Genomic DNA, 14,157 nt, shown 5'->3' on the forward strand with positions numbered 1-14,157 from the left:
ACACCCAGAGTTAATTTCTGTATACATCAAAATAGATCTTTTCACTCCACCTTTATATTTGGTCATGCAAAAAGAGAGTAGGACTGGTCCAATTCATCAGTTAACAAGTCGTTATAGAGTTTTCATCTATACACACACACACACACACGACACGTTACATACTGGAATATAATATAGTGTACATGAAGCTAATACTGTGTCATCACACTTCATAGCTATATAATACAAAAGTGTATGTAACTCATAAATGCACAAAAGGTTTAAAACAACCATTTAAAGACTCCTCATAGAACAGTCACATGACACAAATATTACATTCTGTTTGTTGCCTCAGGATGTGTCAAAATTTTGTAAAACTCACAAAGAGCAAATATTTATTTATTTATTTATTTATTTATTTATTTATTTAAATAAAATAACCGCAACAATCACAGAACAATATTATAATAAATAAAGTCACCATGACAAAACTAGTGTTACTAATTCAAAGTGCCAGAAGAGCAGAGCTCCTGGGAATCTTAAACCTGATATACAATAAACTAAGCTCTATATTCCTTTAGTTCAGGAATTTTTAAAGACTCATAGCATTTTTGCTCATTCAAAGTGATTAAAGTGTGATTCTTTTTTATTTTTTTTATTATTATTATTATTTTTAAAGTGCAGGCACTGTGAGAAATGTGAGAACATCTCTATTTTCAAGTAGTTTGTCAGCTGGGGGTATGTTCTAACGTGGATCTCAGAGGGGTGTGAGGGTCTGCAGATTCTCCTTCAGGCTCTTTATGATGTTGAAAGGTTGTGAAGCAGCTTGATTTAGCAGCATGGGGCCCATGTGAGCATGCAGCGCTTGGCACAGGTTGGTGGTAGCTCTTCTCATGGTGCTGCTCTGGCCGTGGACTGTGCCACTCTTGCAGGAGGAACCCAGGAGGTGCCAAAGCAGAGGGAGTGCTTTGTGTTCAACCAGCTGTGGCTTGCAGGGGTACAGCTCTCTGACCAGCTCTAAGAAACAGAAATCAGAGTGCAAATAGATGTCGTTGTATAGAACATACAGTTATGGGGAAAAAAATGAATGGCTAAAGAAGGAAATAAATAAATAAATAAATAAATAAAATCACGGTGTTCGAATGGCCAAGTCAAAGTCCAGACCTTAACCCCATAGAGATGCTGTCGTGAGATCTTAAGAGAGCTGTGTATATACAAATGCCCTCAAACATCAATGAATTGATGCAATGTTGTGAAGAAGATGAGTGGGCTGAACATTTCTCCAAAACGATGTGAGAGAATGATAAACTCCTACAGAAAAGATTTACTTTAAGTTACTGTTGCTAAATGTGGTTTCTATGTGTTAATGAATTATAGGGTGTACTTATCCCCCACCCCCCACCTGATTTCTGAATGGTTTGTGTAAAAAGAAAAAAAAAGACATGTAGAAAAAAATATTTTTGTTTGTTGTCATCTGAGGTTAGTGTTTATTTGAATAAAAGTTAGCGAGGACCACAAAACTGATATTTAAATTTAAAAAAAAATCCCTAGAAATTTAAGGAGGGTGTACTTTCTTTTTCCCCATGACTGTATTTAATGCTCTATTCATTTTGTTTACAATAAATTCCATTCTAGAAATCAAGCTTATTTATTAATATGGTCTCACAACAGCTAACAGTTATTACAAACACAAATACAATAATCTTTACCAACATCTTACTTCATACATTTTTCCAGAAATTTCTCTTTAGATTTTAAAATACAAGTCAATACCTGTTACCCTGCCCGGAGGAAGCCCGTCTGGAGCCAGGCCCAGAGGGAGGGCCCGACTGCGAGCACCTGGTGGCTGGGTTTGCCACGGAGCCCAGCCGAGCAAAGCCCGAAAAAGCAACGTGGCACCCCCCTCTCCATCCTATGGACCCACCACTCGTGGGGTGAACCGTGGGGGTCGGGTGCGCTGCTACATGGGTGGCAGTGAAGGTCAGGGGCCTCAACAGATCAGACTCGGGCGGCAGAGGCTGGCTCTGGGGACGTGGAACGTCACCTCTCTGTGGGGGAAGGAACTGGAACTTGTGCGGGAGGTGGAGCGCTACCAGTTAGATCTGGTGGGGCTTACCTCAACGCACAGTCTCAGTTCTGAAACCGTACTCCTGGATAGGGGATAGACTCTATTCTACTCGAGTTGACCAGGGTGTGAGGCACCGGGCGGGTGTGGGGATACTCACAAGTCCCCAGTTGAGCGCCGTTACATTGTAGTTTACACCGGTGCACGAGAGGGTCGCCTCCTTACGCCTACGGGTTGTGGGGGGGGACTCTGACTGTTGTCTGTGCATATGCACCGAACACCAGTTCAGAGTACTCTGCCTTCTTGGAGACCCTGCACGGAGTCCTGTATGGGGCACCAGTAGGGGACTCCATAGTTCTGCTGGGAGACTTCAACGCGTACGTGGGCAATGATGGAGATACCTGGAGAGGCGTGATTGGGAGGAATGGCCTCCCTGATCTAAACCCAAGCGGGCGTTTGTTGTTGGACTTCTGTGCTAGTCATGGATTGTCTATAACGAACACCATGTTCGAACATAAGGAGGCTCATAAGTGTACGTGGTACCAGAGCACCCTAGGCCGAAGGTCGATGATCGATTTTGTAATCGTATCATCTGATCTGATGCCGCATGTTCTGGACACTCGGGTGAAGAGAGGGGCAGAGCTGTTAACTGATCACCATCTGGTGGTGAGTTGGGTCAAGGGGTGGGGGAAGATTCTGGACAGACCTGGAAAGTCCGAACGGGTAGTGCGGGTGAACTGGGAACGTCTGGAGGAGGCCCCTGTCCGCGAGATCTTCAACTCACACCTCTGTCTGAGTTTTTCTGGCACCCCTGTGGAGGTTGGGGGCATTGAACCTGAGTGTGAGGTGTAGTCATGGTGGGGAGGGGTTGCAGTTTGGTGACCTGATGATCTCATCGCTGCTTTTTGCAGATGATGTGGTCCTGATGGCGTCATTGGTCCGTGACCTCCAGCACTCACTGGATCGGTTCACAGCTGAGTGTGAAGCGGCTGGGATGAGAATTAGCACCTCTAAATCTGAGGCCATGGTTCTCAGCAGGAGACCGATGGAGTGCCTACTGGGTGGGGAACGAGTACTTAACCCAAGTGAAGGAGTTCAAGTACCTCGGGGTCTTGTTCACGAGTGAGGGGACATGCGAGTGGGAGATTGGCCGGAGAATCGGAGCAGCGGGAGCAGTATTGCAATCGCTTTACCGCACCGTTGTGACGAAAAGAGAGCTGAGCCAGAAGGCAAAGCTCTCGTTCTACCGGGCAATCTTCGATCCTACCCTCACCTGAAGGCTGGGTAGTGACCGAAAGAACTAGATCGCGGGTACAAGCGGCCAAAATGGGTTTTCTCAGGAGGGTGGCTGGCCTCTCCCTTAGAGATAGGGTGAGAAGCTCGGTTATCCGAGAGGAACTCAGAGTAGAGCCGCTGCTCCTTTGCGTTGAAAGGAGCCAGTTGAGGTGGTTCGGGCACCTGGTACGGATGCCCCTTGGGCGCCTCCCTAGGGAGGTGTTCCAGGCATGTCCAGCTGGGAGGAGACCTCGGGGAAGACCCAGGACCAGGTATCCAGGACCAGGACAGGGATCCCCCAGTCAGAGCTGGTTAATGTGGCTCGGGAAAGGGAAGTTTGGGGTCCCCTGCTGGAGCTGCTGCCCCCGCGACCCGATAACGGATAAGCGGTTGAGGATGGATGGATGGATGGAGGTCAATACAAACAAATGTATTGTTGTTTTTTTTTTTATAGTTTTTTTTTTTTTTTTTTTAAACCAGCAAGTCTTGGTAAGCATTTTAAATAACTATAATTAATCCTGATGTTCCAGAAAGCATTGCTTTCCATGCAACCCCCCCCCCCCAAAAAAAAAAAACGTACCGAATGTGCAACATAATACGAATAATAAGATTTCTGTCAGAACATGACCGTGATGTTTCTTGCCACACGTTACAGTTGACACAGACCTGTGGAACATACAGAAACTCTTCTCCAGGCACTCTGAGCATCCTGGACATACCTGCAACTCTATTGACAAGGTCCAGTTTAGCCTTCCCACTGAGAAACGTCGCCTTTATGCAAAACGGCCGAAGAAGTACAGCCGTGTTGTCTGAAAAATAAACGAAAACAAAGAGAGAGATGATATATGAATGTTTCTCAGAAACTTGTTTTGCATTCTAAAGAGAATGATCATTAGACCTAAATGCACATCATACACATGAATCACGCCTTTCAGCTTTTCAAATGACAAAGCAGAAGTATAAAAAGCTCCACTAACTTCCTAGTGCATCCCAAAATATATAGTAGCAGCTCCCACGGACTGGTATGCAGGATAAACGGATAAAAAAAACAAAAAACGTGTTTTTATTTAACAACGTATAATCACTGATATAGTGAAATTTCCATAAGGAGACATTTATTTAAAATGTAATAGACCAAGAGTGTCAGCGCTTTATAAAAAAAACCTATAACTTTTACGCCACGGTCTTCGAGACAGATGACTTGGAGTTTCTGGTTTCTATATAACAACATGACAGCTGCTTTTTTGTTTGTTTGTTTGATTAACTTCAAGAAAAAGCAAAAGAATAAAATATATTTTTTTAAAGAGGCTGGTGAGGGAACGACTGTTGATGCTGTAAGTGATAACATGAACTTGTCTGGCAGATGACGTTCGTCAACATTAAACGTAACTATAAACTGCTGAAAAGTATGACGTGTCTCTGTGTCAGGGTTTGTTCCTTGTGTACTGCATTTCATTTTGCGTAGATCTTGAAGTGCAGGAGAGAAAGGAACCCACTGATGTTATTGATCAGAGCACGTATGGCGCCCGTCGCAGCCGTGTAGATGGCATTATTCTTCGAGTTGAGGTTGTCCAGTACAGCTGGGATGAAGATATGGACCGCTTGGGCCAAGTTGTCTTTAAGTAAGGTGATAATCTTCTGTAAGGCCTCCAACGCATAGAGGTTCACTTTTCTGTTTGACTCCTGCAGCCGTTCTTTAAAAGCATCAAACACCTGGGCGAAAAACAGACACAGTAACACACCTATACTATCTATAGCTTAGCTGTTCACTTTATTATATAAAAAATATTAAGTAGCTTTTGGCCATTGGCCCACGTGCATACAGCGGCCATCTGTATCTGTAAGTCTTCTGTTTGGAAACCCCTTACCTTTTGAATATTTATATTCTCCCAATTTATTCTCTCTTATACAGATACTTCTTAAAGCACACAAAGAAAAAAAAAATCAAAAGATGCCTGAATAAATTACCGGGAAGATGTTGCCCATGACCATATATGAGTTTTCCTCACAGTTGGCCACCAGCTGATCGATGCCCTTGATGCGTTCCCGGAAGTCTTTTGAAGACAGCAGGACTTTGAGTTGCTTGACATACTCGGTCTCGTCCACGATGCTGCGGAGCTGAGCTTTCTTGTTGTTTTTGCTGAAATATAGAACAAACACAAGTGAAAAACACTGGAAAAATCAACCAACTGGGCCTGAAAAACATGAACCATTTTATAATCCCCAACGTTCAAATATTTACCTGCTGGAAATCAGAGGCCCTCGAGTGAGAGACGAGGCACGCACCATTCCGCCGCCAGAGCACCTGCCTCGAGCTGAAAGAGTGTACTGAGGCATCTCACCCGGTCCCTAAAGGATCACGATTATTAAATCAATCAATCTCCCCACTGCTGTCATGTGTGAAAGATATTACACAGCGACCAAATGAACAAGAGCTCTGATCTTAACAGATGAATAGATAATACCGTGGACTACCATCGTGCACTTAGATGAACGGATATTCCGAACAGATACCTTGGCCTTCAGAGTGACAACGGTGTTCCTGATGGTTGCCAGGTCTTTGGGAGGGATGTACTTTTCCACCATTTTATCAAAGTCTCGGTGAGAAGACAAGAACAGCAGCATTTGCCGGCCAAAATATCTGAAAGAAATAACGGACCGGAAAAATATTGTCGGTTAATCTTGAAACACTTTAAGCTTTTAGACTAAATCAGTAGTGGAGTATGAGAGCGGGACAAATAAAAATGTCATAAAGACAGCGCTAACCTGGTTTCTTGTGAAGAGTCTTGGGCCAGCTTGGAGACAGCGGGTAAGATTCGGTCCGTGAGATCTTTCACTCCAGACAATAAGCGCCCGGTGCCGATTTTCTTGACCAGAGTAGTCAAGTGCTGAGCGGTGCACTTCCTTATGGCTGCGTTCAAGTGACTGTTGGGAACAGAAACCAGAAAAGAGAAGGAAATTGAAAAGATTCACAAAAGAATGTTAACGTAGAGTCATAAATGAAAAATTGGATTTCGCAAGAAAAGCCCGTTTTTCTCTGGTTGACTGCCATGTCACTTGTCCATCTGTCCATCCGTCCATCCATCCACTTTCAGCACTGCTTACTCTACCCAGGGTCGCAGGGGAGCCTGGAGCCTGTCCCAGGGAACTCGGGGTACAAGTCGAGGGACACCCTGGAAGGGAAGGGGTGCCAATCCATTGCAGGGCACAATCACACACACTGGACAATTGGAGATGCCAATCAGCCTACAGTGCATGTCTTTGTACTGGGGGGAGGACATCAGAGTATCCAGAGGAAACCCGGAAGAATATAAACCAGTCCTGATTACAGTCAGAGATTAGTATTTCAACAGCTTGGCGAAACTTACCCGAGTCCTCCAGCAAGCAGGGCGTTCATGCTGCGTGTAGGTGTGCAGTTCTGCACCATGCTGTTCAGTGCTGCATCCACATCCTGCCTAATGAGCGCAATGGTCTCTCCTGCTCTGTGTAACAGAACTTTGGCTGTTGCTTCCAGCTCCTGGTCCATTCTCTTCTGCAGGACAGAGTACAGCTCTCCTAAAGTCACAATGGCGATGTGGGATACTCTGGAGCGCAGGTTACGAACCTGCAGCACAGAAGGCGCATCGAGGGTTTATACCACGCAGACTGCCCCAAATCATACGAGGACCAATATAACCTCTGGATCCAATCGACTCCGGAATTAAACGTATACAGGCTCTGTAAAGTTTTATGTTGTGTTAACGTCTTTTGTTTTCAGCAAAAACACAACATTCTCTGCCCTAGAAGCAATATTTTCGTAAAGCTTTCACTGGAGTAAATAATAGGACAGAGCCTTGACCATGGTTTGAATGCACACAAAAAGAAAAAAGTTCTTCTTTGGTCAGAACACAATGAATAATAAACTAATTATTAAAACTACCTACATTCATTAACATTTAACAGTAACGGAAACCAGTGAAAAAAAAAAAACGCTTTTCAGAGAGCTTTTAAGCTCCTCGAACATCTTATGCTATACTGCAGCTTATCCTCTGCATCAAAACATTGCCAGAGGCAGTTTTCTTCATTTGAATGCACGGCATAAACGAATACCCAAATTCTGATTTGAGCATTCAATTACTAGCGTCTCAAACAGTTAACCGGGAACTCAAATACCCGTGCACAATATTAGTAATACAAAGCAGGAAGCAAAAAAATAAATAAAAGAGTGGCTTACCTCTTGAATGAGAGCAAGGCAGATGTCATGAAGCCTACTATGAAGCACGTCAGAGTGATACCGTGCCAAACAGTGCAGGAACATGAGCCCCTTGATTTTTTTCTCCCTGTACGTAGAGACAGGATTTATAATGCTACGCTGGGAAAAGCATGCTATAGTAACTGATTTCTGTTTAGTTATGAAAAGGTAGATATCATTCATATTTACCATATTCATATTTAGGCAGAACACCTTTTCAGACCAGTGTTAGGCAGCCAGGTTTTAAAGAAACGGACACATTTATTGAACGAGATGTAACCTAGTTCTATAGGTGCTGGCCTCACCAGTTATCCGAGTTAAGCAGTCTGAAGCTCTGAGTGAGGACAAGCTCCGGTCTGGAAAATGGCCGCAACTCCACCTGCTCGTTGGGATCCTTCTTTAGAGTAACAGGTATGATTTCATCTAAAACAGAAAGTATGTGTTCATAAAAAAATGTTTGCAAAATGCAAATGTTTCCATTCCAGTTAGATGGTCATAAAATATGATTAAAAAATAATTTTAAAAAACTGCAGAAAAGAATAGCATGACATGCTCAAGGAAATATCATATCATATCAATTGCAAATGTCTGCACCATATTTGCTTTTTAAATGCACAGCGTTCAGAAAAAAAAAACAGCAAAGCTCTTTTAAATAAATACGTCAAAGCATTACCAGAGCTGTTGGAGCGAGATGGTTGTGTTCTGGTCAGAATGGGAGCTCTTCTCCACCATGGCAGTGTGTGTCTGCTATGGAAGCCTGTAGGGATGCATATCGAGTCCCTGCGGTGATGAATCGATGAATGAGACAATGAGCTTTTTAATTGATGTACCAATTATCCAGTATTGATGGTGTATACTGTGTATAATCGCATATAAATCATATAAATCGCATATAAATCTCTATGGAAGCTGTACTTGTATCTTATGTCTAGATAAGGTTTCACAGGTTTCGCTTAACAGGGTTATCTCCAAAAACTAATTTATACAAGCAAATAAGTAAACATAAATGATAAATTTGCACCTGCTCTTGGTGCCATTGATGGTGGGAGTGGTAGGAGAATAGCGGCTGGACAGGTTGCTCTCACTCATTGGGCTCGTCAGGGACGGAGAGGTCAGAGAGGATGAGTCCAGGTTTGACTTGAGTTTAAATAATAATAATTAAATAAATAAATAATAATAATAATAAAAAACACACAATGAGCCCAATAAATCCAATCCAAATGCCAATACTCCTTTATGTGGTCAAATAGAAATGTACAAAATTTGTAACTGATTAAATGCTTAACAGTAAATGATTAAAACAAGGGTCTTTATAGCTTATAACATGGGTATGCGACAACAATACTTGTAATACTGCCATAAACAGGAAGTTATAGTGTTGCCATCGTCATCTGGATGAACATAAATATACAATTTTGCCCACACACCTCCTCATTGTCCACTGGCTCCTCATCTGGTTCCTGCAGGTTCATGACAGTCAGGTCAAGGTGGAGATTCCTGCTACACTTACTTAACTGGTTCCACGCATCCTGCACAAACAGCTGCGAGATGGGTGGAGAAGACCTGACTGCGTTCAGAGCCTGAGGGAATGATGAGGGGGATGCCACGCTAGTCCGAGAAGCGTGCATTGGAGAACGTCTGGTGAAGCCAGCCTTGCCTGCATCGAGGATTTGAGATTCGGCTTACTCAAAACACAAGCGTGTACTGTGTGAATCTAACTCTGCACTCATTGTGTTCTACTGGATCACATCCATCATGCTTGATCCATCAGATGATCAAACATGAGCAACAAACAAACAAACAAACAAACAAAAAAACGGGCAGGAAATCCATTTATTCATTCAAATCAAACTCAATATATTTGCCAACTAGTACAAATTTATTGGAAACTTACATAGTACTTTGCATAAGATCATTAGTCTACTTATATTTTATGTAATTTGAATTAGTAATTGAATGTCTTTGGGCTTGTTTTAAAGAACACCCTAGAAGCATTTTAAGAACATTCTACACAAGAAAAGCCACAACAAATCAATTTAAGCATCAGTTGAGCACAAGCCTGAATACAGACCTTTTGAATACAACCCAGAGGAAATAAGTCTAATCGTAATGCCAACTGTCCAAACTGTAACTCTCTGGGAGAACTGGCATGCACCAACCCACAATCACCAAATCTAAAGAGTAGGAAACAGTCTGTACATGACACAGACCGATGAATACTGACGTGATGTGTGCAAGACTTAAGATATTCCAAGATATAATTAAGGAATAAAACATGACGGCAATGTACTGTTCTAGGAAGATAATCAGCAGTAGATTGGTGTGATAGATGAAGCAGAGTTAATGGTAGCACCGCAAAGTTGATTTTTTTTTTTTTAATAACAGTGCATTCTTCAATGTTTCATTCCTTTTATATCACTGCAATTCGGCACCCGTTATAAATTTCGATCAATTACTGACTTTTACTTTTAAGCATTTCAAGCATAACAAGTTAGTTCCTGTTCCTATCACTTAAATAAAATTAAATTAAAGCAGCAAGAAAAGGTGTTCCTTCAACTGCCTGTCTTTTTTTGTCTGTAAAGCAATCCGTCCTCATGGCACTGACTTAAAGACACTCGAGACTTCTTCCGCAAGTGTTAAATAAGCATTGCCTTACAGACAGTTTTATTTTTTTCACATTTTTAAAAGTCTGTTTATTGCTAGGCTTAGCTGAAATTTCCTCCAGTCACCCAGAAATAGCATTCGCAGACAATATTCCCCTGCTCCAACTCAACAAAACTGAAGAAGGAGGTGGTAATCTTGTGTTAGAGTTGTTAACAAGCAGATATGTATTAGAGCAGGAGAAAATAATGAACTTGGCAAGACTATGGCCCTGAAAAAGTGGAGTGGGACTGAAGAACGTTTAGGCAAGTGTTCACTTAAAAAAAAAAAACATCATCGGCTCTGATAAAATAAAAAATAAAAAAAAATTATATGTTCAGTTGCACAAACTACATAATACATTCATGACTGATGAAGAAAAAGAGGGACAAAGAGGGACAAAGAAATAAAGAGATGGAAAGTATGAAAACTTCAAGGAAGACATGGACTTACCAGACTGTGTGACACAAGTTTCCTGATTCAGCCTCATGGAGGTAGTGAGATCTTCAAGAGTTGACTAAAACAACAAAAAAAATATATTTAGTTACCAGCCAGCAACATAGACCTGGTAATTATCTACATTTCTGTGCCTAATAACTGGAGAGAGAAGACTTTTTAACCTCCTTCACCACTCGACCTGACAATGAGGACCAAGAACTGCAGTGGTGTTGCCAAGAAACCAAAAGTGATATAAACAGATCCTTCATGAAGGCAGGAGAAATGAAATGGCTTAGGCATCATATACACTTGATAAATATGGACTATAATATAATAGTTTCTTTAAACTGAAGTGCTAAACAGCTGAAAAATTAATTACTTACATTATATACACACACCAATCAGCCATAACATTAAAACCACTAACAGCTGAGGTGAATAAACTCGATTATCTCGTTACAATGGCACCTGTCAAGGGGTGGGATTTATTAGGCAGCACGTGAACAGTCAGTTCTCGATGTTTGTGTGTTGGAGGCAAGAAAAATGGGCAAGTGTAAGGATCTGATCGACTCTGAGAAGGGTCAAATTGTGATGGCTAGACGACTGGGTCAGAGCATCTTTAAAACGGCATGTCTTGTGGGGTGTTCCCGGTATGCAGTGATTCGTAGGAAGGACAAATGGTGAACTGGCGAAAGTCCAAGACTCCTACTAAGAGTACAAATAGTGGAAAAAGTTAACGCTGGCTATGATAGAAACGTGTCAGATAGGTGTCACACAGTGCATCACAGCTGGCTGCATATGGGGCTGCGTAGCCACAGACCATTCAGCGTGCCCATGCTGACCCCTGTACACCGCCGTAAGCGCCTACAATGGGCACTGGAGCACCAGAATGGGACCATGGAGCAATGGTAGAAGGTGGCCTGGTCTGCTGAATCACGTTTTCTTTTACATCATGTGGACGGCCGGGTGCGTGTGCGTTGCTTACCTGGGGAAGAGATGGCACCAGGATGCACTATGGGGAAAAAGGCAAGTTGGCAGAGGAAGTGTGATGCTCTGGACAGTGTTCTGCTGGGAAACCTTGGGTCCTGGCATTCATGTGGATGTTACTTTGACATCATACCACCTGCCTAAACATTGTTGCAGACCAAGTACCCCACTTCATGGCTACGGTATTCCCTAATGTCTGTGGCCTCTTTCAGCTGGATAATAGCGAAGGCCACAGCAGGGGGAAGAGCTTTCTCTTATAGAGCCCCAAAGTTATGGAACAGTCTTCCAATTAGTGTTCGGGAGTCAGACACAGTCTCAGTGTTTAAGTCTAGGCTTAAAACGTATTTGTTTACTCAAGCCTACCATGACTAGACTTTCTGTTACGCTAAGCACAGTCCTAATAATCTTTTCTCTCCCTCTCTCCTTATGTTGAGCCACACATGATTTTATGGAGATACTAGAGATCCTGATCCTTTCTGCTCTCCGGACCTGCCTGATCCATTTCGGATGTCCTACCTCTGGATGGAGCTATCTACTCCAAGTCCAGATTTCTGGGACTACGGCTGCTTCTATGGCGAAACAGACTTCATACAAAACCATAATTAACTTTTTCACACTATCTATTGTTACCCAGATGAGGATGGGTTCCCTTCTGAGTCTGGTTCCTCTCAAGGTTTCTTCCTCTTAACATCTTAGGGAGTTTTTCCTTGCCACCGTCGCCACCAGCTTGCTCAATTGGGATAAATTCACACTTTTAATATCTGTATACCATGTTTATATATTTCTGTAAAGCTGCTTTGAGACAATGTCCCTTGTAAAAAGCACTATACAAATAAAATTGAATTGAATTGAAAAATATAATGCGCCCTGCCACACTGCAAACTTGTTTAGGAATGCTTTTAGGAACATGACAAAGAGTTGGTGACAAAGGTGTTGACTCCAAATTCTCCAGATCTCAATCCGATCTGTGGACAAACAAGTCCGATCCATGGAGGCCCCACCTCATGACTTATAGGACTTAGAGGATTTTTAAAAGAAAAGAAAAATAATACTTTATTACATTTTCTTTATAAGTATGTTTAGACTGTATTGCTGTTGTGTAATTCTACTGTGCTAATCTTTATGCTGTATACTGTAACATCTCTAAGATCTGGGGGAAAAAAATATATTCAGGTTGGTACTGTATATGCATAAAAGACTGTATTGTATTGAACAGACAAAAACTCCAGAATTATTGGCGCTTTTAAAAGAAATTGTATAATATATAACCTTTACGTATTTGAACTAAAATACAAACAAACTGTCATTCCTTGACAAATTCGAGCTATTATTAATTGCTCCGTCACTAGGAACACTTTCTCTGAGATTTGCAGAAACACACAAGGAGGAAAGCAAGACACAGTTCCCCAACGGCTCAACAGCTTAATTAGACTCGACTCTGGTCGCCGTCACAGAGAGCACTGAGATCCTCCATCAACACTGCTGCCTTGAGAACAGGAAGAAAGAAGCAGATTTTCCTCTCTACCGTTACCAGTAGCCGCTTTGATTTAATCAAATCAATTATACAATTTTTTCAAGTTTAAACAGTGCTACATCATTCCTTAATAATAAGTCTACCGTTATAAAATGATAATGATAATTATAATGCAATAACAGAGATTTAGACAACTTGAGTGTGGTAGTGCATAAGAAATGACCAATTTACACTGTGTGTACATACATGAGCTACATTAAATAAACTTTGACAATTAGAGGAAATGTTGAATAAAATCTTATGATTTGATATAGATAAATAATTTTTTTTTTAAATTAAAGGCCTTTTAAGGAACTTTTTTGAACTCCCTCTTTCTGACAATGAAAATTAATTTTAAAAATTTTTTAAAAAGTGAACAAATCCTTCCTGACAATTGTATTAAAAGGCAGGTTAATGAAATGCTATACTGAATGAGAACCTGAATCTAAACTAAATACAATCAGGCACGGCATATTTGACCTTAATCAAGCGGCTTAAACTCGCGTGCTTGTGTACTAAATACTAAGGATTACGTCTCCTTAAGCGAATTTAAAGGTAATTTATTACTTCCTAATAAAGCAGTCAATGTGATAATGACCTATGTCGTGGCCTTTGCCAAAGCCCTTAGAGCTCGGCTCAGGTATCGTGAAGCACAAGCGAGGTGAACAAAATATACCGGAGCCTTTTAGTGGCGTTGTGGGAGCCTGTAACCAGATCACTGCGCTGTCTGTCTTGTCTATGCGGGGAAATGATAAGAAAAAATTCACTGGTTGAGAACTGTACAATCTCACATCACAGATTTTTTTTTTGTATTTCACTTGTACTACAAACACAATGCAAGATTGTGTACAAACACAATGCTCCCTTTTTGGGAGATTTTTTCAGTTTTGTAGTATATTTTGAGGTACACTGCTTCAATAAACAAATGACGTGGCTTTTTTTGTGTAATGTTAATCTTAAATTATTTCAGATTTTATTTGACTGACATACCACCAAAAGTCTTAATCATTACCATGGATTATTCCTAAA

At 41.6% G+C, this 14,157-nt stretch overlaps 1 protein-coding gene across 4 annotated transcripts in view; it reads right to left on the reverse strand.

Annotated features, from left to right (window-relative positions):
- Positions 1 to 607: 607 nt before the first annotated feature.
- The window catches only part of LOC128609052 (TOG array regulator of axonemal microtubules protein 1-like), a 15,926-nt gene continuing 2,376 nt past the window's right edge, over positions 608 to 14,157 (reverse strand). For 2 of the 4 annotated variants that reach the window (XM_053627368.1, XM_053627369.1), the window contains 14 exons: positions 10,644 to 10,707; positions 8,978 to 9,207; positions 8,572 to 8,687; positions 8,224 to 8,330; positions 7,856 to 7,973; positions 7,533 to 7,638; positions 6,688 to 6,923; positions 6,086 to 6,244; positions 5,834 to 5,960; positions 5,562 to 5,668; positions 5,288 to 5,459; positions 4,816 to 5,032; positions 4,039 to 4,128; positions 608 to 996 (listed from right to left, as the gene is read on the reverse strand). In XM_053627368.1, the coding sequence (XP_053483343.1) occupies positions 737 to 996; positions 4,039 to 4,128; positions 4,816 to 5,032; positions 5,288 to 5,459; positions 5,562 to 5,668; positions 5,834 to 5,960; positions 6,086 to 6,244; positions 6,688 to 6,923; positions 7,533 to 7,638; positions 7,856 to 7,973; positions 8,224 to 8,330; positions 8,572 to 8,687; positions 8,978 to 9,207; positions 10,644 to 10,707 (2,109 nt within the window). In that variant the 3' untranslated portion in view covers positions 608 to 736. Of the gene's footprint in view, positions 997 to 4,038; positions 4,129 to 4,709; positions 5,033 to 5,287; positions 5,460 to 5,561; positions 5,669 to 5,833; positions 5,961 to 6,085; positions 6,245 to 6,687; positions 6,924 to 7,532; positions 7,639 to 7,855; positions 7,974 to 8,223; positions 8,331 to 8,571; positions 8,688 to 8,977; positions 9,208 to 10,643; positions 10,708 to 14,157 lie in introns of all 4 variants that reach the window. The other 2 variants (XM_053627370.1, XR_008386158.1) reach the window with 2 other exon arrangements.

Source organism: Ictalurus furcatus, chromosome 6 (genome assembly GCF_023375685.1).
Source record: "Ictalurus furcatus strain D&B chromosome 6, Billie_1.0, whole genome shotgun sequence".
NCBI lineage: Eukaryota > Metazoa > Chordata > Actinopteri > Siluriformes > Ictaluridae > Ictalurus > Ictalurus furcatus.